Here is a 24,457-nt window from a genome sequence, read left to right as displayed (position 1 = left end):
TGGTCGCGGCAGCCCTGAGATCTCGTGGGCTTCATGTTTTCCCATACCTGGACGATTGGCTGATCAAAGCCCCGACCAGGGAGGGGGTTATCTCAGCGACCCGACAGTCTATCATCTTCCTGCAACGACTGGGGTTCGAAGTAAATTTTCCCAAGTCACAGTTATCCCCGGCCCAGTCACTTCAGTTTATAGGCGCAGTGCTGGACACTGTGCGCCTACGTTCGTACCTCCCGCCTCCTCGGTTGGAAGCCTTGGTTCGGCTGGGCCGTCTGGTCTCTCAACTGCCTGTGGTGTCGGCCCAGCGCATGATGATGCTTCTGGGCCACATGGCATCGACGGTCCACGTCACTCTGTTCGCCAGGCTACACCTGAGAATCCCTCAGTGGACCCTGGCCTCCCAGTGGCGCCAGGATTGCGATCCGGTGTCTCGTCTCATTACGGTGACTCCTTCTTTGCGACGATCGCTCCGTTGGTGGACCAACTCTTCCAATCTTTCCGGGGGTTTGCTATTTCTCGTCCCTCCATATCGCAAGGTTCTGACCACGGACTCCTCGGAGTACGCGTGGGGGGCCCACCTCGACGGTCTACGGACACAGGGTCTGTGGTCGACGGAAGACCGTTGCTGTCACATCAACGTGCTGGAACTTCGTGCCATCTTTCTGGCGGTTCGAGCGTTCGACCACCTACTCCAAGATCAAGTAGTCCTCGTACGCACGGACAACCAAGTGGCGATGTACTATGTGAACAAGCAAGGTGGGACGGGTTCTTGGCCCCTCTGCAAGGAGGCGCTTCGCCTTTGGGAGTGGGCGATCTCCCGGAAAATCTTCCTACAGGCGGTCTATATTCAGGGAGAACAGAACTGCTTAGCAGACAAGCTCAGTCGGCTTCTTCAGCCGCATGAGTGGTCGCTCAACGCCAGAGTCCTGCGCGAAGTCTTCGACCGCTGGGGGACCCCGCAGGTGGATCTGTTTGCCTCTCCGGAAACTCGCAAACTGCCCCTGTATTGTTCTCGGATGTACTCCCTGGACCGTCTCGAAGCAGATGCCTTCCTTCTCGACTGGGGAGGGAGGTTCCTGTATGCGTTCCCTCCTTTTCCTCTGATCATGAGAACGTTGGTGCGTCTCAAATCATCCGCAGCCACTATGATTCTCATTGCGCCTCGGTGGCCGCGTCAGCACTGGTTCTCCCTGCTGCTTCAGCTCAGTACCAGGGAGCCTCTACTTCTACCTGTGTTTCCTTCTCTGCTGTCTCAGAGTCAGGGTTCGATATTGCACCCCAATCTTCAGTCGTTACACCTGACCGCTTGGTTCCTTGCCCCTTGACTTCGCCCCGGGTTTCTCAATCCGTGAGGGAAGTGTTGGAAGCCTCCCGCAAGATTTCGACCAGGCTTTGTTATTCTCAGAAATGGACCAGGTTTTCCTCCTGGTGTTCCTCTTCTCACCTGGATCCTGCTTCGGTTCCGGTGTCCTCGGTTCTGGATTACTTGTTGCACCTGTCTAATTCTGGTCTGAAGACGACATCTGTGCGTGTTCATCTCAGTGCCATTTCGGCCTTCCATCGACACTTGGATGGACGCTCCCTTTCGCTCCATCCTTTGGTGACACGCTTCATGAAAGGACTACTCAGGGTTTGTCCCCCTCTGAAACCTCCTCCCGTCGTGTGGGATCTGAATGTGGTTTTGGCTCAACTGATGAAACCTCCCTTTGAGCCAATCGACAAATCTCTTTTGAAATTTCTGACTTGGAAGGTAATTTTTCTGATTGCCCTCACATCTGCACGACGGATTGGTGAGTTGCAAGCCTTGGTTGCGGACCCCCCTTTTACTGTGTTTCATCATGATAAGGTGGTTCTCCGCACCCATCCGAAATTTTTACCAAAGGTTGTGTCTGATTTTCACCTCAATCAGTCCATTGTCCTTCCTGTGTTCTTCCCGAAGCCCCACTCCCATCCTGGCGAGACGGCGCTTCACACGCTTGACTGTAAGAGGGCGTTAGCATTTTACCTCCAACGCACCAGGTCTCATAGGAAGGTTCCTCAATTGTTTCTGTCCTTTGATCCTAATCGCTTAGGACATCCTGTTTCCAAGCGCACCTTGTCCAACTGGTTGGCTGCTTGTATTTCGTTTTGCTATGCTCAGGCTGGTCTTCCGCCCCCGGGTCGAGTCACGGGGCATAAAGTCAGAGCGATGGCAGCCTCTGTGGCTTTCCTCCGTTCTACACCTGTGGAGGACATATGCAAGGCTGCCACTTGGTCTTCGGTTCATACGTTCACCTCCCACTACTGTCTGGACTCTCTGTCCAGGAGTGACGGCCGGTTTGGCCAGTCGGTGTTACGTAACCTGTTTTCCTAAATTGCCATCCTCCCACCTGCCCTTTTTTGGTTGGCTTGGAGGTCACCCACATGTGAGAATATGCTGCCTGCTTGTCCTGGGATAAAGCACAGTTACTTACCGTAACAGGTGTTATCCAGGGACAGCAGGCAGATATTCTCACAACCCGCCCGCCTCCCCGGGGATGGCTTCTTTGCTAGTTATGGAACTGAGGACCACGAGGTGGGATGCGCCCTCTAGTGGGCGAGAAGGCATGCACATGCGTGGTGCAGTGTGCAAACTTGAAACTTCAATCAAGTTTGCTTGAAAAGCTCTCCGCGCTGGGGCTCCGTAGATGACGTCACCCACATGTGAGAATATCTGCCTGCTGTCCCTGGATAACACCTGTTACGGTAAGTAACTGTGCTAACAAGACCCATGTCAAGGAAATCAGGAAGAGAACTGCCACTAAAGAGCAGCTCTTTTTTTCCTTGTTTTCCAGCTGTGAGATACAGCAGCAAATGCTGTCTGCTACAGTAGAGACTGGTTTACATGAGTCACATCTTACTTAGGTTGTGGCTAGTAATTCATGCATCAGATTTTTGTTCTTCAAATAGAAATGATGATGTAATAATGGCAAATCCTCAAATCCTCTTTTTGTGCAACTTGTGTTTATGTTTCTAGGGATTTGTGGAATAGATGAATTTGATAAGATGGGAAATCAGCACCAAGCCTTACTGGAAGCTATGGAACAGCAAAGTATCAGCCTCGCCAAGGCTGGAATTGTTTGTAGCCTTCCAGCCAGGACGTCCATTATTGCTGCAGCAAATCCAGTCGGGGGACATTATAACAAAGGCAAAACTGTCTCTGAGAACTTAAAGTAAAGAAATGCTTTTGTTTCTTGCAAAATTAAGTGATTTGTTCTTGCAGTATTCAGTATGCTTAACTAGGTGTTAGTTATTTAGAACAAAGAACAGAAGTAATCTGTGTGTGTGTATTTATTTATTTTTGTGGCAATGTTGGGGTCAGGGGGAGTGAATGTGCTGCTTTAGAATGAAAAGAAATAGTTTACTTTTTGAGTTGTATGTAAGTAGATGTTGGAAGTTCTGGTAGAGTATTTTTAAAGAAATGAAATTTGTGATTGTCATGAGGAGGGGATTTCAATTAACTCAGTTGTTTTCTTGCATTGTAGGATGGGAAGTGCTTTATTGTCAAGATTTGATTTGGTGTTTATCTTGCTTGATACTCCAAATGAAGCTCATGACCACTTACTCTCTGAGCACGTGATGGCATTGCGAGGTGGAAAGAAAGGAGTGTTGAGCAGTGCTACAGTGACTCGTTCCAACACACAGGATTCAAACATATCTGTACTTGAAGTGGTTTCAGATAAATCTTTAGTAGAAAGACTAAAGGTATATTTACTTGTCTTTTGTAATGTTTGCTACTTTTTCCTTGTTTCTTTTTATCCACTGTTTGAAAGGAGTTCATCAATAAGAGTAAATGATAAAAGATATGAAGTACAAAAATGAGCAACAATTTCCTTTTCTAGCTTTATTGCTGAAATTACTGTGCATAAAGAATTGTATGTGTCTGTATTGTAAATCATAGTGATGACAACATGTCTTTATAATGTTGCATTTTTACTGCTACTCCATACAGGTATTCCAGAAGGACATCAGTAAGTAAAAAGATACTCTTCTGAATTGTGGTAGTATGGTCTAGCAGCCGAGTATGGACCCTTTACATAGTCAGGCAGCAGAGGAATATGTAGAAGCTGATAAGGTGGAATTGCTTAACAAATATTTCTGTTCTGTGTTGCCAGGAGAAGAACTGGGAGTAGGACTGCAGAAGATAAACACAAATAAGAAAGGAAATATGGTAGATCTTAAACAATTTTCAGAAGACTGTTTTGTTGGAAGCTAGCTAAACTAAAGATGGACAGTCAGTGGGCTCGGAGAAGAGCCGATGCTGGTCTCAGTGATGGAGACGGCAATCAAAGAAGGGAAGTCGTGAGGCAAAAGATGTCAATCACTCAGCGCTGGGCTATCTAAAGCGTACTTTTATTGAAGAACAGCACAGTACCAACAAATGGACTCTAATGCTAGTCCCAAGTCTCCATGCCATGCATTCATCCTCTTCGACAGGGAATAAGTCAAAGACTTTCTCAATAGGACATACCATCTCGAGGCGACTCTTTTTTTATACTTTATGATTTTAAGGTGGCCAAACATGGTAGATAAGGCAATGGTCAAAACCAGAAGGATGCTTGACTTCATAGGGAGAGGAATGGCTAGCAGGGAAAAGGTGGTGATAATGTCTCTGTATGAGTCAATAGTGAGACCTCATTTAGAATACTGAGTGCAGCTGTAGAGACTGCATTTTCAAAAAATATATAAACAGGATGGAGTCTGTCCAGGGGTAGCTACTGAAATGGTCATTGGTCTTTGTCTTAAAGCATATGAGGACAGACTTAAAGATCTCAATATGTATACTTTGGCAGAAAGGCAGGAGAAATGAGATCAGATAGAAACATTTAAATACCTTAGTGGCATAAATGCACAGAAGATGAGTCAATTGAAAAGAAGCTCTGGAATGATAGGATGATGAAAGGAGACAGACTCAGGAATAGCCTAAGGAAATACGTTCACCTAGGTTTCTGTGAAGAAGTAACAGCCTCCCGGTAGAGATAGACTACGTATATCTGAATTCAAGCAAACTTGAGACAAATACATAGGCTTTCTAATGAAAAGGAAAGGATAGTAAATGGTATAGATGGGCAGATTGGATAGACCACGTGGTTTTTATTTGCCTTGATTTTTCTTAGCTTTTTTTTGTTTTTATATACATAAAAAGCTTATATATATATATATATATTCTCAACATAATAAAAACATAACATTACACAAATTCTACACATAGCCAAAAAGTAAGGAAACCTAATTCTTATTGGATAATTAATACCAATACTCATCATTCGTTCGTCAACATATTTAATTATACCATCTTTTGTAAGCTTGATAAAACAAATGCTTTCTAGAAGCTAATAAGTCTGAGCATGCAAACCAGTTGGTAATTAATTCCATGATATGGGACCAGCTAAAAAAATGCATGAGAATGGATTTTGCAAGATGCTAAGATTTTTACAGTAGGTATATCTAATAACAATTGACTTTCTGACTGTAAGGTCGGTAAATCTTCAGAGCAACACGCAGAGGTGCTCCTTTTAAAAGGGTTTTAAAGATCAATGTAATTTGTTTAAATTTTATATACCAAGCTATAGGCAACCACTGTAGATAGAAATATGTTCCATGCTCTGTTTAGTATCACAAATAATAAAGGTTACATGTGGCCTGCGATTGTTTTGTAGTAAGGGCCAATCACTGTTTTGTTAACTCAGAGAGATTGGCCCTGAAGTAGATCCTTACCACAAAACGATCGTAGGCCACATGTAACCTTTATTTTTTGTGATACTAAACAGAGCGTTCTCCCCTGCGTTATTCAGACAGGAAAGTTTTTTATGCATGTGATGTCAGTTGAGTAGAGCCACTAGTACTGAGGCTTTTTTTTCCTTGGCTCAAACGCTGAGTGACTGTGCTGTACTTAGTGGAGTGTTTCTTGTATCTTTGTAGTGATTTTTCCTGCATCTGTTTGTTTTTGTTTATCAGGAATCTAATAAATATAACCCACAGGTTCTAGAGTGTTCTGGTGAGGAAATAGCTTGATTCTTCATCAAGGAATACTTGAATCAGCTGAGCCACTGTGCACGGACACAAGTTGGCAGTTTTAACGTATTGTGAGCCTGGCCTGGTCAAATTAATTTTGGAAAAGGAATTTGTTTGGGTTTGCTGTAATAAAGGGTGTGTAATCAAGACTTTCTGATTTCATTTTATTCTATAGTTATTTTTCAGTCCATTTTATGTCAGTTTTGAAATGTAGGATTAATTTCATTCACAAGACAAGATTCATTCACTGTAGCGGCAAATCTTATGTTCTATGACAAACCCACAAAATCTGTGCTATTTTAAAACTCAGTCCAAAAGCCACTCCCTAGTTTTCTCAAAACTGCTACTGATGGATTGAGTGAGTTTTGAAAAGGTTCTCGTCAGCTGTATTTATTAAATGACAGAAAGTGAAAAATGTACAAGTTTGAAAAAGGATCCTGACTGAAAATAATAGGAAACATCATAGGGAATGGCAAGTCAAATGCAAGGTGTGGATAACAAATGCAGTGAAAAAGGCAATAAGGGATAAGAAAACATCGTTCAGAAAATGGAAAAAGGACCAAACCAAGGACAATCAGAAGGAGCACAATAGACACCAAAAGGAATGTCACCGAGTGATTAGGAAAGCAAAAAGAGAATATGAAGAGAGATTGGCGGGGGAAGCAAGCAACTTCAAACCATTCTTCAGGTACGTGAAGGGGAAGCAACCGGCCAGGGAGGAAGTGGGACCATTGGATGATGGAGACAAGAAAGGAGTGGTAAAGGAGGAAAAAGAGATAGCTGACAGGTTAAACAAGTTCATCTCGTCAGTCTTCACGAGAGAGGACACATCCAATATTCCAGAACCCGAGGAGATCATAAGTGGGGATCAGGATGAAAAGCTGGTCAAACTAGAGGTAAGCCAAGAGGATGTCCTCTGACAGATAGACAGACAAATCACCAGGTCCAGAAGGCATCCACCCAAGGGTACTAAAAGAACTGAGAAACAAAATAGCGGATACACTTTGCCAAATATGTAACCTATCCTTAAAAACTGGGGAGATCCCAGAGGACTGGAAAATAGCAAATGTCACGCCCATCTTTAAGAAGGGATCAAGGGGTGACCCGGGAAACTACAGGCCGGTGAGCTTGACCTCGGTTCCGGGAAAGATGATGGAAGCACTGGTTAAGGAAAGCATCTGCGAACACATAGAAAACACATAGAAAACAATGGACAGCTGAAGGCGAGCCAGCACGGCTTCTGCAAGGGAAGGTCGTGCCTCACAAACTTACTGTACTTCTTTGAGGGAACAAACAGCCAGATGGATAAAGGGGAATCCATAGACATCATTTACCTTGACTTCCAAAAAGCCTTCGACAAGGTACCCCACGAACGGCTGCTTAAGAAGCTTTGGAACCACGGGGTGCAAGGGGATGTCCACCGATGGATCAAACACTGGCTGCCAGGCGGGAAACAGAGGGTTGGAGTAAAGGGCCATTACTCAGACTGGCAATGGGTCACGAGCGGAGTTCCACAGGGGTCGGTGCTGGGACCGCTCCTGTTCAATATATTTATTAGCGACCTGGAGGTGGGAACAAAATGTGAGGTTATTAAATTTGCGGATGACACCAAACTCTGCAGCAGGGTTAGAACCGCGGAAGACTGCGAAGACCTGCAAAGGGACCTAACGAGGCTGGAAGAGTGGGCAAAAAAGTGGCAAATGAGCTTTAACATAGAGAAATGCAAGGTCATGCATGTAGGGAAAAAGAACCCGATGTTCAGCTACAAAATGGGGGGATCATTGCTAGGGGTAAGCAACCTTGAAAGAGACCTGGGGGTGATGGTGGACACAACATTGAAAGTATCAGCACAGTGTGCGACAGCCTCAAAGAAAGCGAACAGAATGTTGGGTATCATTAAAAAGGGTATCACGACCAGGACGAAGGAAGTCATCATACCGCTGTATCGTGCAATGGTGCGCCCACATCTGAAGTACTGTGTCCAGTACTGGTCGACGTACCTCAAGAAGGACATGGCAGTACTTGAGGGAGTTCAGAGAAGAGCAACTAAACTGATAAAAGGTATGGAAAACTTTTTTCATACGCTGACAGTTTGGAAATACTGGGGCTATTCTCCCTGGAAAAGCGGAGACTTAGAGGAGACATGATAGAAACCTTCAAAATCCTGAAGGGCATAGAGAAGGTAGACAGGGACAGATTCTTCAGACTGTGGGGAACCACAAGTACAAGGGGGCACTCTGAAAAATTGAAAGGGGACAGGTTTAGAACAAACGCTAGGAAGTTCTTTTTTACCCAGAGGGTGGTGGACACATGGAATGCGCTTCCGGAGGTTGTGATAGGTCAGAGCACGCTACAGGGGTTCAAGGAAGGTTTAGATAGGTTCCTAAAGGATAAGGGGATTGAGGGGTACAGATAGCAGTAGAGGTAGGTTATAGGAATAGTCAGGGACTACTTCTCAGGTCATAGGCCTGATGGGCCGCCGCGGGAGCAGACCGCTGGGCGCGATGAACCTCTGGTCTGACCCAGTGGAGGCAACTTCTTATGTTCTTAAGGAAGACTAAATTAGACTTTGAAAAGAAGATTAAGTTGGAGACAAAAACGTATAGTAAAATCTTTTTTAGGTATATTAAAAGCAAGAAGCCGGGAAAAGAATCAGCTTGACTGTTGGATGACCAAGGGGTAAAAGGGGCACTCAGGGAAGACGAGGCCATACAAAGAGATTAAATGAATTCTTTGCTTCGGTCTTCACCAAGGAAGATGTGGGGGAGATACCGGTGCCAGAAGTATTCAGTGCTGATGAATCAGAGAAAGTGAAACAAATCTCTGTAACACTGGAAGATGTAATGGAGCAATTTGACCAGTAGCAAATCACCTGGACATGATGCTATTTTATTTATTTATTCAGTTTTCTATACCGTTCTCCCCAGGGAGCTCAGAACAGTTTATATGAATTTATTCAGGTATTCAAACATTTTCTCTGTGTGTCCCAGTGGGCTCACAATCTATCCAATGCACCTGGGCCCATGGGGGTATTAAGTGACTTGCTCTTTACCTAATGTTTCATAATATATCCCTTAGACTAGTATGTTATGTTTTTAGTTTGTCTTTTTGCTACTGGATGTTTGTTGCCCCCATGTTATGTTTAATTTTATTGTACATTGCTTAGAATTTTATGATTAGTGTTTTATCAAATTTTTAATAAACTATAAACAAGGAGCAGTGTAGCTTTAACCATTGCGCCATACACTCCCAGAGTACTAATAGTATTGAAAAAAAATGAACTTACACAGCTATTGTTAGTAATCTGTAATTTATCTTTAAAATCCAGCATGGTACCAGAAGACTGGAGGGTGGCCAATATGATGCCAGTTTTTTAAAAGGGTTCCAGAGGTGATCCGGGAAATTATAGATCAGTGAGTCTGATGTTGGTGCCAGGCAAAATAATAGAAACTATTATAAAGAACAAAATTACAGAGCATCGATTAATGATACAAAACCAATGTGGATCTAGTCAAGAGAAATCGTGCCTTACCAATCTATTACATTTCTTTGAAAGGGTGAATAAACATGATAAAAAGATAATAAACAGAGAGTAGGGTTAATAGTCAGTATTCTTAATAGAGAAGGGTAAATAGTTGGATTCCCCAGTGGTCTGTGCTGGGATCACTGATTTTTAACATATTTATCAATGATCTAAAGATGGGAATAACTAGTGAGATAATTAAATTTGCTGATGACACTAAGTTTAAACAACTTAGTATCAGCAAATTTCATTATCTCACTAGTTATTCCCATCTCTAGATCATTGATAAAATACTTTGGTTAAATTACAAGAGGACTGAAAAATTGCAAGAGGACCTTGGGCGACTGGGCATCAAAATAACAGAAGACACTTGGGGCTCCTTTTACAAAGGTGCGCTAGGGTTTTTAGCGCATGCAGCCGAAAATCTACCGCCTGTTGAAAAGGAGGCGGTAGCGGCTAGCGTGCTCAGGAATTTAGCGCGCATTAAGGCCCTAGCACACCTTCGTAAAAGGAGCCCTTAATGTGAGCAAGTGCAAAGTAATGCATGTGGGAAAGAGGAACCCGAACTATAGCTACGTGAAACAGGGTTCCATGAAAAGGATCTATGTGTCATTGTTGAGGATACATTGAAACCCTCAGCACAGTCTGCAGCAACAGCTAAGAAAGCAAATAGAATGTTAGGAATTATCAGAAAAGGAATGGAAAACAAAGATAAGAATACTGTGTACAATTCTGGTTGCCACATCTCAAAAAAGATATGGTGGAATTAGGAAAGGTACAGAGAAGGGCAATAAAAATGATAAAAGGGTTAGGACAACTTCCTTATGAGGAAAGGCTAAAGTGGCTAGGGATCTTCAGTCTGGAGAAGAGATGGCTCAGGGGAGATATGAGGGAAATCTATAAAATACTGAGTTGAGTAGAATGGGTAGAATATGAATCACTTGTTTACTTTTTCCAAAAATACTTGAACTAGGACTAGAGGGCGTGCGAAGAAGCTGTTAAGTAGTAGATTTAAAATAAACTGGAGAAAATATTTCTTCACTCAACATGTAATTAAACTCTGGAATTTATTGCTGGAGGATATGGTGAAAGCAGTTAGGTTAGCAAGGTTTAAAAAAAGTTTGGATAATTTGGAAATCCATTGCTTTTTCTTCGGCTAAGCAGCATAAAATCTGTTTTACTCTTTGGAATTTTGCCAGTACTTGTAACCTGGGTTGGACACTGTTGGAAATAGGATACTGGGCTTGATGGATTTTTAGTCTGTCCCAATATGCCAACTCATAAGAACGTAAGACTGTAATGTGCAGTCCAGGCCCATTGCTTAGCCATATTCAACCCATTTCCTGCCCCATAATAATAATAGCTTTATTTATATCCCGTCATACCTTTTCAGTTCAAGACGATATACAACAAGTGGAGCTGTAAGGACAAAAAAGTTATATCAGTTAGATTTGGGAGGGATAGAAAGACAAATAGGTGACTGGGAAAAAAGGGGGAAGGGATGTGTAAGGCATGATAGGTGTTAAGCAGAATTGAAGGGTCATATAAATCTGTCGAATAGGTGGGTTTTTAGTGATTTTCTGAATGAATGGTATGTAAGAGGCTATGTTGTTAGCATGCACTGTCTGTCATGTCAATGAAGTTACCATGGCTGTGCACTAACTGCTAAGTGCACTTTATTGAAATGGCTCCATAAACATCAGGATCCATTGCAAAATAAAGCATAACAAAATAAAAATATATATATACACATAAAGGCATTTTTTCAGGGAATACTAGGTGGTACTGATGATCACTAGGCCAGAAACAGAGCAGTGAGCCCCTTTTACAAAGCTGTGGTAGCGATTCTCCTGCAGCAATTTACTAAAGCCTATAGGAATTAAATGGGCTTTGGCACTTTTGACATGGGGAAATCGCTACCACACCTTTGTAAAAGGAGCACAGTGTCATCTGTCTTTTTACCCATTATATTGTTCAGCTTTGCTTTGTAGTTCTATTATTCCAAATATAAATGTTATTCTTATTTAGAGTGTCTTATGTCCTAAGAAAAGTTTGTATTTGATTTAGGTCTGTCCTGGTGAAAGTTTTGATGCCCTTCCACATTTCCTATTGAGAAAATATATTGGCTATGCTCGGCAGTATGTGCATCCTACACTATCTCCTGAATCTGCTCAGGTTATCCAGGATTTTTACCTTGAACTCAGGAAACAAAACCAAGGAGTTGATGGCACACCTATCACTACCAGACAGTTGGAATCACTAATTCGTCTCACTGAGGTACACCTTGAATATATAAAATGTTTTTCTTTTCTTGTATGGGAAGAACTAGTACTCACACATCTTACTTCCTAATTCTAGATATTTACTATAGGACCAATCTCTTATGTTATTGTGCAGACTTGTCAGCCTTCCATAGTATGGTCAGTAAAATGTGTAGTTTTTCTGAACTATCCCTAGGCTATCTTGCTGGCTATTCTGTGTTTTGGATGCTTATATTGTTCTCTAATTGACAACAATATTAATGGAGGTGATTCTAATACTCAAGAAAAATGGAAGAGGAAGTGTCTCAACAGAATCACAGATGGAAAAAAACAGCAGTGAAAACCAAGGGGTGGAATGAAACTCACTCAGGAGTCCACCAGGATTCAAAGCTTTATTGTGGCATCTGTGTATATCAAGAAGATCACAGCATGCACAATGATCTGATATGGCTGCATTTCACCATAAATTCCTGCCTCAGGTGTCCACAAACTGTAAAATGCTGAAAATGTTCCTTGGACGCTCCTAAAGCTCAAAGGCCAGATTTATGAAGTTCTTGTAGTGTTATTGTCACATGTACACTTTGAACAGATGTGACCATAGAAGCTGGTAGCTTTTTCAAAATTGCCATTAATCTCTTTGGGCTAAATTCTTAAGAATGTATGTTAAAAACCAATGGGCCACTGTCGCAGCTGTTATAGCAGCAATTTTTTTTTAAAAAACAATTTATTCTCCAAAAAACGCTCATGCAAATGAGGTTGGCGAAGAGTAGAGAAGATTCATTAAATTTGCAAGTGCCCATCGCTGATGTTAGTGATGGGCACACACGCTGCCAATGCCCACTCTCTCCCGCCACCAAGCAACCCCCTCTCCCCCCCCCCGGGCAGCGGGAGAGATGCCCACTCTCTCCAGCCGCCAAGCAACACCCCCTCGGCAGAGATGCCCACTCTTTTCCACCTCCATGTAACCCCTCCCCCCATGCTTTATACAACCCCCACCCTCTCCCCCTTACCTTATTTAGATGGCTGGCTGGAGGGATGCCTATTCCCTCCATCCAGCAGGCCCACCTCTTCAAAATGGCGAGCCTTCCCGTCCCCGATGCATCCTGGGATGTACCAGGGAGGGGCCTAAGGCTCTGATTGACCCAGGTTGTTTAAGGCCCCTTTTATGGGTGGGGCCTTAGGCGTCCAGGCCAATCAGAGCCGTAAGTTCTTCCCGGTGAATCTGGGGCCTAAGGCTCTGATTGGCCCAGACGCATAAGACCCCATTATCCCAGGACAAGCAGGCAGGTATTCTCACTAGTGGGTGATGTCATCCGACAGAGACCCGATACGGACGTCTCACAAGCATATTTTGCTTGAAGAAACTCAGAAGTTTCGAGATGCCCGCACCGCGCATGCGCCAGTGCCTTCCCGCCCGATGGTCCGGGCGTGTCTCCTCAGTTCTTTTCTTTCCACGGAGCTGAGAAGTTTTACTTCGATTCTGCGCTGACTGAATTCCAGTTTTTTTGCCTTCTAAGCCACGGTTTGAGTTCTTTTTACTCTTATCGTGAATTTTATTTCTTTTATTTCCTTTAAAAAAAAAAAAAATTCTTCCGGCTATTCAGCCGGGTCGGCCACGTGGCTCAGGCCCCGCTCCTTCGATCTCGTGGCGGAGTTTTTTCGGCCTATGTCCCGGCCAATTACCGGTTTTAAAAAGTGTAGCAAGTGCCAGCGCGCGATTTCGCTGACGGACCCGCATCGATGCCTGCAGTGCCTTGGTCCAGAACATTTCCCGAAATCGTGCCGGCCTTGTTCCACTCTTACAGCGCGGGCGTTTAAGCGTCGCTGTTTTTTGTGGGAGTCGATGTTTAAAATGGAAGCTACGAAAGAACCTTCAGCTTCGACTTCGGCTGCCACTTCGCCTGCCCATGCGAAGCCCGCCACCACTCCTGCTGCTCCGGGTCTCCTGAAGCCGGCCTCCGTTGTCCAGGTTTCGACCCTGTCTTCGACGCCAGTGCCTTCTGTCTCCTCGGATCAGGTACCGCCCACTACCATTCCACCCGTGGTATCAAAGTGCCGAAAGCTTCCAAGCAAAAGCACTCGACCACGAAGGAGCGCGAAGACCGTGCTGGAGGACCCCCTTTCGGTGCGGATCCCTCCATATCGGCTTCGTTGCGGTCCCTTTTGGAAGCTCAGTTTGTTGAGCTCATGCAAACTATGGGACCCAAGCTAATTGCCACCATCCAGGGTGACCTCCCGGTTCCGATTCCGGGGGGCGGACTGCCCCCTCCTCCTCCTCCTGGCCGGTCGGTCTCGCTGCTTGGCGAGGAGGAGCGGCGTGCGGCGGCCGATCCCTTGAGGCGGGCCTCCTTTAGTGACATGCCCCCTTTAGATGCCATCACACCTCCAGACGAAGAGGTTTGGCATACCTCTTCGGGTAATCGAAGCCCTGGGCATCGCAAGTCTCAGGAAGAGTTCTTCCGCACTCCATATCAGGCCTGGACTGCATCTCGAGAGGCGTTGAATCTTCCACCTCTTCGTTCCATGGCCTCGAGTCCCATCTGCTCGCTTGAGGCGTCGGGGGACCATGCTAAACATTGTCGTTCTAGATCTCCCTCCAGACACCGAGAGGGGCATCAATCCAGACATTCTTCACGGCACTCCTCGCGGCACTCTGAAGTGTCACCGCAGAAGAAGCTGCCGCGTATGGGGTACTCTTCATCGGACATGTCTCCTCCGTACGAGGAACCGTGTACTTCTTACTCCCCCTGTCGTTCCCAGATCTCTGTGGATCCCGAGGCCTCGACTTCCTCTAGTCCTTCTCGGAGACCTGTGCTGGCGGATCAATTGTCTTTCTCTTCTTTCCTTCAGCAGATGGCGGATGACCTGGACATTACCTTAGACACCGGTTCTCGGTACTCCAAGGAATACCTCGACACCATGCATTTACCTCATCCTCCTGCGGAGTCTCTGCGCCTACCTCTGCATAAACTACTCGATCAAACGTTTATGAGATGCTTTGAGACACCATACTCCATTCCTGCGGTTCCTGGCAAGTTGGATGCCCGATACCGCACAGTTCATCACAAAGGGTTCGAGGGCTCTCAACTCTCTCACCAATCCCTCCTGGTCGAATCCTCCCTCAAGCGGTCTCATCCGTCCCAGGTGTATGCCTCGGTGCCTCCGGGTCGTGAGGGCCGGACCATGGATAAGTTTGGCAGGAGGATATACCAGAACTCGATGATGGCTTCCCGAGTTCTGAATTATACTTTTCATTTTGCAACTTATTTGGAGTTCTTCCTGCCTGTGCTTCGGAAGTTCACCCCTTACATTGAGTCTCAGGCTCGCTTCGAGTTCGAGGAGGTGGTGGCCTCGCTGTCCCAGCTTCATCTCCAGTTGATGCAATCCTCTTACGATGCTTTTGAGCTTTCGGCACGGGCTGCCGCCTGTTCCGTGGCTATGCGTCGATTGGCATGGCTTTGGACCCGAACCTCCAGGATCGACTTGCCAATGTTCCTTGTGCGGGAGCGGATTTGTTTGACGAGTCCATCGAGACTGTAACGAAGAAGCTGTCTGATCATGAAAAATCCTTTCAGTCCATTCTTCGACCCAAGCCTAAGCCTCAATAGTCTCGTCCGGCTAGACCGCCCTTGATCTATCAGAGGCGTTACACTCCAAGGCAGGCTCCAGCTGCGAGGCAACCGGCGAAGAGGAAGCCGCCTCAGAAGGCTCAGCAGAAACCTCAGCCTTCTACTGTCCCCAAGGCTCCTCAGCCTTTTTGACTCTCTGGGAGCATAACCAACCTCGTTCTGCATCCTCCTGTTTTTCCTATAGGGGGTCGCCTCCATCATTTCTTTCATCGTTGGGAGGCTATTACAACCGACGTCTGGGTCCTATCCATCGTAAAGGAAGGATACTCTTTTCAATTCCATCGGGTCCCTCCGGACCACCCTCCAAGAGAGTATCCTTCCAACTTGACTCAGACCGCCCTTCTTCTTCAGGAAGCTCCGGCTTTGCTCCGGCTTCGAGCCGTCGAGCCGGTCCCTGTGGACCAACACAATCGGGGGTTTTACTCCTGATACTTCCTTGTTCCGAAGAAGACGGGCGACCTGCGACCGATACTGGACCTTCGGGTCCTCAACAAGTTCTTGGTCAAGGAGAGGTTTCTCATGCTGACCCTTGCTTCGCTCTACCCCTTCCTCGAGCAGAACGACTGGTTATGCTCTCTGGATCTCAAGGAGGCCTACACTCACATTCCCATTCATCCGGCCTCTCGCAAGTTCCTCAGATTTTGGGTGGGACATCTACATCTGCAGTATCGAGTGCTTCCATTCGGCCTAACTTCGTCTCCCAGAGTCTTCACGAAGTGTCTGGTAGTGGTGGCCGCTGCACTCCGGAACAGGGGTCTTCAGGTATTTCCCTACCTCGACGACTGGCTCATCAATGCCCCCTCAGCTCCAGAGGTCATTTCGGCGACCCTTGCTACGATTTGCTTCCTGCAGAGTTTGGGCTTCGAGATCAACTTCCCCAAATCTCATCTTCAGCCTACCCAGTCTCTCCCCTTCATCGGGGCGGTCCTAGATACCATTCGACTCAACATTCCTTCCTCCTCAGCGTATGGATGCTCTTCTTCATCTCTGCCAGTCTGTATCTTCTCGCCAGTCCATCTCAGCGAGACACATGATGGTCCTCCTGGGCCACATGACCTCTACAGTTCTTGTGACACTTTTTGCCAGACTCCATCTCAGAATTCCTCAGTGGACCCTGGCTTCTCAATGGACTCAGGTGTCAGACCCGTTGACTCGACACATCATAGTCACTCCTGCTCTTCGGCAGTCTCTACTTTGGTGGATGACCTCTTCGAATCTATCCAGAGGTTTGCTGTTTCACACTCCTCCCCACCTGAAGGTTCTCACAACCGATTCATCAACCTATGCCTGGGGAGTTCATCTGGATGGTCTTCGCACTCAGGGATTCTGGAACAGTGCGGACCGACTCCATTAAATCAATCTTCTGGAGCTCAGAGCCATCTTCAATGCTCTTCAGGCTTTTCAACATCTGCTTCACGACATGGTGGTCCTCATTCGCACAGACAATCAGGTCGCCATGTATTATGTCAACAAGCAGGGGGGGCACGGGCTCGGCCTCCCTCTGCCAGGAAGCTCTCAGAGTCTGGGATTGGGCGGTTCGCCACAACACCTTCCTCAAAGCTGTCTACATTCAGGGGAAGGACAATGTCTTGGCAGACAACTGAAGTCGTCTCCTCCAGCCTCACGAATGGACACTCCATTCCCAGCCCCTTCATCAGATCTTCTCTCAGTGGGGGACACCTCAGATAGACCTCTTTGCGGCTCCCCACAATTTCAAGCTGCCTCAATTCTGCTCCAGGATCTACACTCCTCATCGTCTCGAGGCAGATGCCTTTCTGCTGGATTGGGGGAATCGCTTTCTGTATGCGTTTCCTCTCTTTCCTCTCATTCAAAAGACTCTGGTCAAGCTGAAGTCCGACCATGCCACCATGATTCTGATAGCTCCTCGGTGGCCCAGACAACCTTGGTTCTCCCTTCTACTTCAACTCAGCAGCAGGGAGCCATTCCTTCTTCCAGTGTTTCCTTCACTGCTTACTCAGCATCAGGGATCTCTACTTCATCCCAATCTGCAGTCTCTCCACCTGACAGCTTGGTTCCTCTCAACGTAACTCCTCACCAGTTTTCCCAGGTGGTGAGGGATGTCTTGGAGGCTTCCAGGAAGCCTGCTACTCGTCAGTGCTACTCCCAAAAATGGACTAGATTTTCTTCCTGGTGTGTTTCCAATTCTAAGGAGCCTCAGCGAGCCTCCCTATCCTCTGTATTGGACTATCTTCTGCACCTGTCTCAGTCTGGTCTCAAGTCTGCATCTATACGAGTCCACCTGAGTGCTATTGCAGCTTTCCATCAGCCTCTTCAAGGGAAACCTCTCTCTGCTCATCCTGTGGTTTCCAGATTTATGAAAGGACTTTTCCATGTCAATCCTCCTCTCATACCTCCTCCAGTAGTTTGGGATCTCAATGTTGTCCTTTCTCAGCTTATGAAACCTCCTTTTGAGCCTCTCAACAAGGCTCCACTTAAGTTTCTCACTTGGAAAGTGGTTTTTCTAGTGGCCCTTACGTCTGCTCACAGGGTCAGTGAGCTTCAGGCCTTAGTGGCGGATCCTCCTTTCACAGTATTCCATCATGACAAGGTGGTCCTCCGTACTCATCCGAAATTCCTGCCTAAAGTGGTCTCGGAATTTCATCTCAACCAATCTATCGTTCTTCCAGTGTTTTTTCCAAAGCCTCATTCTCACCCTGGAGAATGAGCTCTTCATACTCTGGACTGTAAACGTGCTTTGGCTTTCTACCTGGATCGCACCAAGCCTCATAGAACTGCTCCTCAACTATTTGTCTCCTTTGATCCAAACAAGTTGGGACGACCTGTGTCGAAGCGCACCATCTCCAACTGGATGGCGGCTTGTATCTCTTTCTGCTATGCCCAGGCTGGATTACCCCTTCCCTGTAAGGTCACAGCCCATAAGGTCAGAGCAATGGCAGCCTCTGTAGCCTTCCTCAGATCGACACCGATTGAGGAGATTTGTAAGGCTGCCACTTGGTCCTCGGTTCATACATTCACCTCTCATTATTGTCTGGATACTTTCTCCAGAAGGGATGGACAGTTTGGCCAAACAGTGTTACAAAATTTATTCTCCTAAGTTGCCAACTCTCCCACCATCCCATTGAGGTTAGCTTGGAGGTCACCCACTAGTGAGAATACCTGCCTGCTTGTCCTGGGATAAAGCAATGTTACTTACCGTAAGTTGTTATCCAGGGACAGCAGGCAGCTATTCTCACGTCCCACCCACCTCCCCTGGGTTGGCTTCTCTGCTTGCTACCTGAACTGAGGAGACACGCCCGGACCATCGGGCGGGAAGGCACTGGCGCATGCGCGGTGCGGGCACCTCGAAACTTCTGAGTTTCTTCAAGCAAAATATGCTTGTGAGACGTCCGTATCGGGGCTCTGTCGGATGACATCACCCACTAGTGAGAATAGTTGTCTGCTGTCCCTGGATAACATCTGTTACAATAAGTAACATTGCTTTCAGAATATAAAGGAAAATGTTTTAAAAGAAAAAAAAACATATGAATTTTGTATTTGCTTCTCTTTAATTGATATATTCTGTATGCATATAATCATAGCACATGAATACAAGTCTACATGTGTCTGAAATGGGTTCTAGGAGTTTCGGACATAAAGGAATATGGCCATTTAGTCCCATGCTGGTCATCATGATTTATGGTCATAGGATTATTATGTTTGTTAATGTTTTATTAATATTTGATATACCGCTTAAGCATATTACAGATCTAAGCGGTTACAATAAAATCCAGGTACTTAAGACATCCCTATCTGTCCCTGAGGCTCACAATCTAGCTAAAGTACCTGAGTAAACAATTATTAAAATAAAATAAACAATACAAAAGCAGAATGTAAGGAAAAATAAAGATGATGCAAAATAAAAGTTCAGTCACTTGTTTTCATTGTAGGACAGTTGATAACATAAAATGACATTTGTAAATACAGAAATTCAAACTAGTTATAAAAGATTACAAAATAATAAAACTAGGTAAAATGTAAATTTGATATATTTTATTTTGAAAACATCACAATGACAACTGAGTCATTTTCATACTGTATTAGTTTTGTGATATAATCTACTACTTATTTGGTATGAAATATATATCAGTTTTACCGTATGTTAACAACTGTTTTCTGCACGTGCTTTTTTCAGTAAACGATAGTGCTTCACTTGTGCCAACTCAGTTCCTGATGATTGCAAAAATGTTGCCTTGCTAATTAATGAGACAATGAACCACAGTGAAGCTGACAACAAAAATCTGAACAAAACCAGATGAACTCTTATGCAAGACTCACAAAGCTTTATTTGAATTGAAAAGACTTGACACAGGCCTATTTTTTGGCTGAATGACCTTCCTCTGGAGTGTGAACAATCCTAAAGCATGCAAAACTCATTGGTGTAGTTCCTTGTAAAAAATTTAAAAAAAAATCCTAAACTTTATACTTGGTTTCAACACATGCATCTCAAAGTTCTCACTTTGCTGCAACACTACACTGTGGCCCGGATTCTATAAACGGCATCCTGATTGTAGGTAGCAGTAGGCATCCTACTGCGGTCTAACCAGCCAACCAGGACTTATGTTTTAGTGTTAATCATTTTTTATTGTTGAACAGGACATAACTACAGTAATGCACAGCAAGCAAGAGCAAACAATAGCATTTCAACAAATACAACATTTTTTTTTTCACTTTTCATCCCCAGGACCAACCCCCCACCATGATAACCCCCCCAGAAGACTCCCCTCCCACACACCCCTCCTAACACTGCACCAGTCGGAGCGAACAGCGGAAGGCTGTGTTCTTATACCTTTCAGCCATCTACACACCAACACCTATCCAGCTCCCAAAAAACCTCCCCCAAAATCTCCCACACCCACCACAAACCCAAACCCTTCCTCCCACAGAATCCAGCCATACCACCACACAGACCCATCCATCCTCACCATCATGCTCCAGGGTGGGCATTAAGCCATGGAGGCGATTCCTCTAGGCCTAGAAAGCAGGTGTAGTCAGTTGCATCCAGACTCTGAGAATGATCTTCTTAAGGCACTTAACGTTTAAAAAAAAAAAAAAAAAGCTCCCGAGGCAGGCCGCCTACATTGTAGGCGCCTACGGGAGTCTAGGGAGGTGTACAAGCTCGCCTAAGGCTAGGCGCAGTTTGACCCAGAAGTAGCCTAGGAGGACCTAGGCGGCTGTATGCGTCTCCCTAGGCCAGCGGGAGACGTGTACAATATAAGCCAGCAAAATGCTGGCCTACATTGTAAGGAGATGCGGCCACTGAGCTTATTGCAGCAAGGGATCTCCCTGCTGCGATAAGTTTAGCAGCTGCGACCTCCCCCTCCCCCCTTGATAAAACTTAGCAGGAGGTATGCCCAGTACCTCCTGCCTGGAACACCCCCCACCCTCATAGATGGAGTAGCCCACCCCCTTTGACCCCTCTCCACCCCCCCCCGGACCTCCGCACTCCCATTCGAACCTCTCCTAACTCCACCTGTCAGAATGGCGGGCTTGCCCCTTCCCGGTGCTTTGTGAGATGCAAGGAGGTGTTCCTATGCAGGAGAGATTGGGCATCCCTCCTGCCGCTTTCATTTGGGGGTGGTTTCCATCAGGAGGGATTGGGCATCCCTCCTGCTGGTAGTGTTCGCAGAGGGTAGGTATGGGTTGCCGCTAAACTTATTGTGGCAGGGAGATCCCTTGCCACAATAAGCTCAGCAGGAACCCGATTTTCTAACTGGCGTCTGTAACATGGATGTCGGTTAGAGAATTGAGTTCATTTTAGGCAGGCTTAGGCACGATTCTGTATAGGATGCCCCTCAGCTTCTGAGACCGGGCGTCCTGTACAGAATCCGACCCTGTGTGTCCAAGTTAGTTGATGGTATTCATATGCTTTTTAGATGGATATTGTTTTGCCTTTTTGTGAAATACTGTACTCTCCCTTGACTTCCATTTATGATGAGCAATCTCCACCACATTTTTTTTTCCCCAATAAATTTTTATTAAAGTTTTCCAATAAACAAATACAGCAGTAAACCGGTCAAACCAGCCTCAATCCAAGCCATAAACTGATCAGTAACAGAATACAAAACATAACTGTGGAGTACCAAGTGACCACACTCAGAAAGAAAAGGCAGAAAGTGCCAAACATCGGTACTCCTATGCTCCCATGATGAATATCAAAAAATCGTAAAAACCCCAACCTTATTGTTCCATCAATAACCCCCTCATACCTACCCTACTGCCCCCCCCTCCATCAAATACCCACACACAGTACACACATAGCAAAACGATTCAACCAGCAACCCACTTTTTTTTTAAGCAAAGGTGTACTAAATTGTAAATTTGATCAGATATTATAACTACATTTTCTAATTTACCATCAAGCACAAACATGTACATCACACTAGGTACTTCCTGTTAATATTATGCAACTAGCATTATTTTAAAAAATTGTAACCAACAGCCACACATAACAATGTGTGCCTTATCATCACTCCTGAAAGACTTCAAATACATTTACGGTTTAGACACAATTATTATAAATAATAATTTGCTTGAAGGAGATTTACTTGGAATAAGACCAAATAAATAGCTTAATCTCTACAAGCCTTCAAAGCCCATGACGATAAGTCCTTGTGACCAATATAGCGGTGACCTAACAGCCTTATTTATAACGGGCACATCTATTGATTATATGACCTCAAGATCCTATAACTAAAAGATGCTGTGATCAAAGATTTTATGACCAAATGTCCTATGATCAATAATTCATACACTCTGAAATGTAAGTTGAAAGAAAAAGTTCCAGTTTTTCTTGCTATGCATAGATGAGATAAATTTGACTGTCAATGTCTTTGGTTTCATTTTAATTATCACTGCCACTGTACATTTTAAAAAATAACATCTAGCTTTCTATTTTAGGCACGGGCAAGGTTGGAGTTGAGGGAAAAATCAACCAAGGATGATGCCGAAGATGTTATAGAAATAATGAAATACAGGTAGCGATTCACTCTAAACTTAATTGTGTTTTTATAACATTGTACTCACTAAACAAGGGAACTTTACTAATCAAAGGTGATATACTATATCTTCACTTTCATTGATCACCTTATAATACCATAATATGTAAATGTATAAATATTAACTTCACAATCTGGTAAGTGCTTAATAGTGAACGCTCAGACCCACAACTATAACCCAGTGAAAAGTCACGGAGTAGGTATGAAAATTAAATCGAACTGGATTCCCTCTGGAGCACCAGATGTCTGTGTAGCTGCTTTTGAAAAACTGGTTTTACAAGATATTGCCTCATTAGAGAAGTGGATCTAATTTATTGATGCAGCAGTTTAGCATTCTTCGTTCATTACAGCAGGACTCCACCATTATTATCCACCGCATCGATAAGGACGGTGGGATAGTGGTACAGGACTACAGTAAATATCGGGATGAAGCTATGGGTCAATTGCGAGATGTAGGATTTTATAAGGAAATTTCCCAGGATCCAACTAGGGATATTAAGGGTTTGATCGATAGTGTACTGAACAAGTCTAAAGATGGGGGAGTTATATCTGGTAGGAAATATAAGTGTTTGTTGTGTAGAATTTCCTGAAATACTTCATATTTACTTTACCCCTAAAATCCATAAGTCCCTCACTTGCCCTCCAGGCTGTCCGATTGTGGCTGCTATTGGGTCAATGCTGGAACCTTTATCTAGGTACATTGACAGCTTCATACAGAAGCAAATGTTTACAGCTAAATCGTATATGCGTGATTCTTCTCATTTTCTTCAATGTTTACAAGAATGTGAAGGTAAAGAATGCAGGTTTTTGGTTACAGCTGATGTTGCAGCACTGTACACCAATGTCCCACAATCAGCGGCCCTAGCAATTATTAAACAAACAGTTAGCAAACTTAACATAGCAGTACAGGGACTTGACCCGGGGGCTTCAGGGTAAAGTAGCAATGTTCGCCGACGACACCAAACTGTGTAATATAGTAAGTGAAAGCAATCTCAAGGATAGTATGACGCAGTATCTGATCACGTTGGAAAACTGGTCCTCGACATGGCAGCTGGGCTTCAACGCTAAGAAGTGTAAGGTCATGCATCTCGGCAGCAGAAATCCATGCAGAACATACATCTTGAATGGAGAAGCACTAGTTAGGACTTCAGAAGAACGGGACTTGGGAGTAATCATCAGTGCAGACATGAAGGCTGCCAAACAAGTAGAGAAGGCCTCATCCAAGGCAAGGCAAATGATGGGATGTATCAAGAGAAGCTTTGTCAGCCGCAAACCTGAAGTCATAATGCCACTTTACATAACCATGGTGAGACCTCATCTGGAATACTGTGTGCAATTCTGGAGGCCACATTACCGTAAAGATGTGCTTCGAGCCGAGTCGGTCCAGCGGATGGCCACTAGAATGGTCTCCGGACTCAAGGGTCTCTCATACGAAGAAAGACTGGGCAAATTGCAGCTCTATACTCTAGAGGAGCGCAGGGAAAGGGGTGACATGATTGAGACATTTAAATATGTCACAGGTCGTGTCGAGGTGGAAAACAACATATTCGTTCCCAAGGGACCCTCGGTCACAAGGGGGAACCTGCTTAAACTCAGAGGAGGGAAATTTAGTGGTGACACCAGGAAGTACTTCTTCACAGAGAGGGTGGTGGATCACTGGAACAAACTTCCGGTGCAGGTGATCAAGGCCACCAGCGTGCTCGACTTTAAGAATAAATGGGACATCCAAGTGGGATCCCTACGAGGGTCGAGCTAAGGAACTAAGTCATCAGCACTCAGACTTAATGGGGTGGGTCAGTAGAGTGGGCAGACTTGATGGGCTGTAGCCCTTTTCTGCCGTCATCTTTCTATGTTTCTACAGAAAAAGGAACTGGTGGGAGAACTAGCTGAATTTGTTATTTTCATAGTTATTTTCAGTTTGAAAATAAGTACTTCATACAGACCAAAGGGGTGGTAATGGGGGCCACTGTGGCCCCATCGGTCGTGTGCCTCTATATG

The 24,457-nt window shown here is 45.0% G+C and overlaps 1 protein-coding gene across 3 annotated transcripts in view; it reads left to right on the top strand.

Annotated features, from left to right (window-relative positions):
* The window catches only part of MCM8 (minichromosome maintenance 8 homologous recombination repair factor), a 169,259-nt gene that overhangs the window by 128,105 nt on the left and 16,697 nt on the right, over positions 1–24,457 (top strand). For all 3 annotated transcript variants that reach the window (XM_033938266.1, XM_033938265.1, XM_033938264.1), the window contains 4 exons: positions 2,993–3,188; positions 3,501–3,720; positions 11,621–11,830; positions 22,362–22,438. In XM_033938266.1, the coding sequence (XP_033794157.1) occupies positions 2,993–3,188; positions 3,501–3,720; positions 11,621–11,830; positions 22,362–22,438 (703 nt within the window). The remainder of the gene's footprint in view (positions 1–2,992; positions 3,189–3,500; positions 3,721–11,620; positions 11,831–22,361; positions 22,439–24,457) is intronic.

This window comes from Geotrypetes seraphini, chromosome 3 (genome assembly GCF_902459505.1).
Source record: "Geotrypetes seraphini chromosome 3, aGeoSer1.1, whole genome shotgun sequence".
Taxonomy (NCBI): Eukaryota; Metazoa; Chordata; class Amphibia; order Gymnophiona; family Dermophiidae; genus Geotrypetes; species Geotrypetes seraphini.
This window is presented reverse-complemented; position numbering and strand designations above follow the sequence as displayed.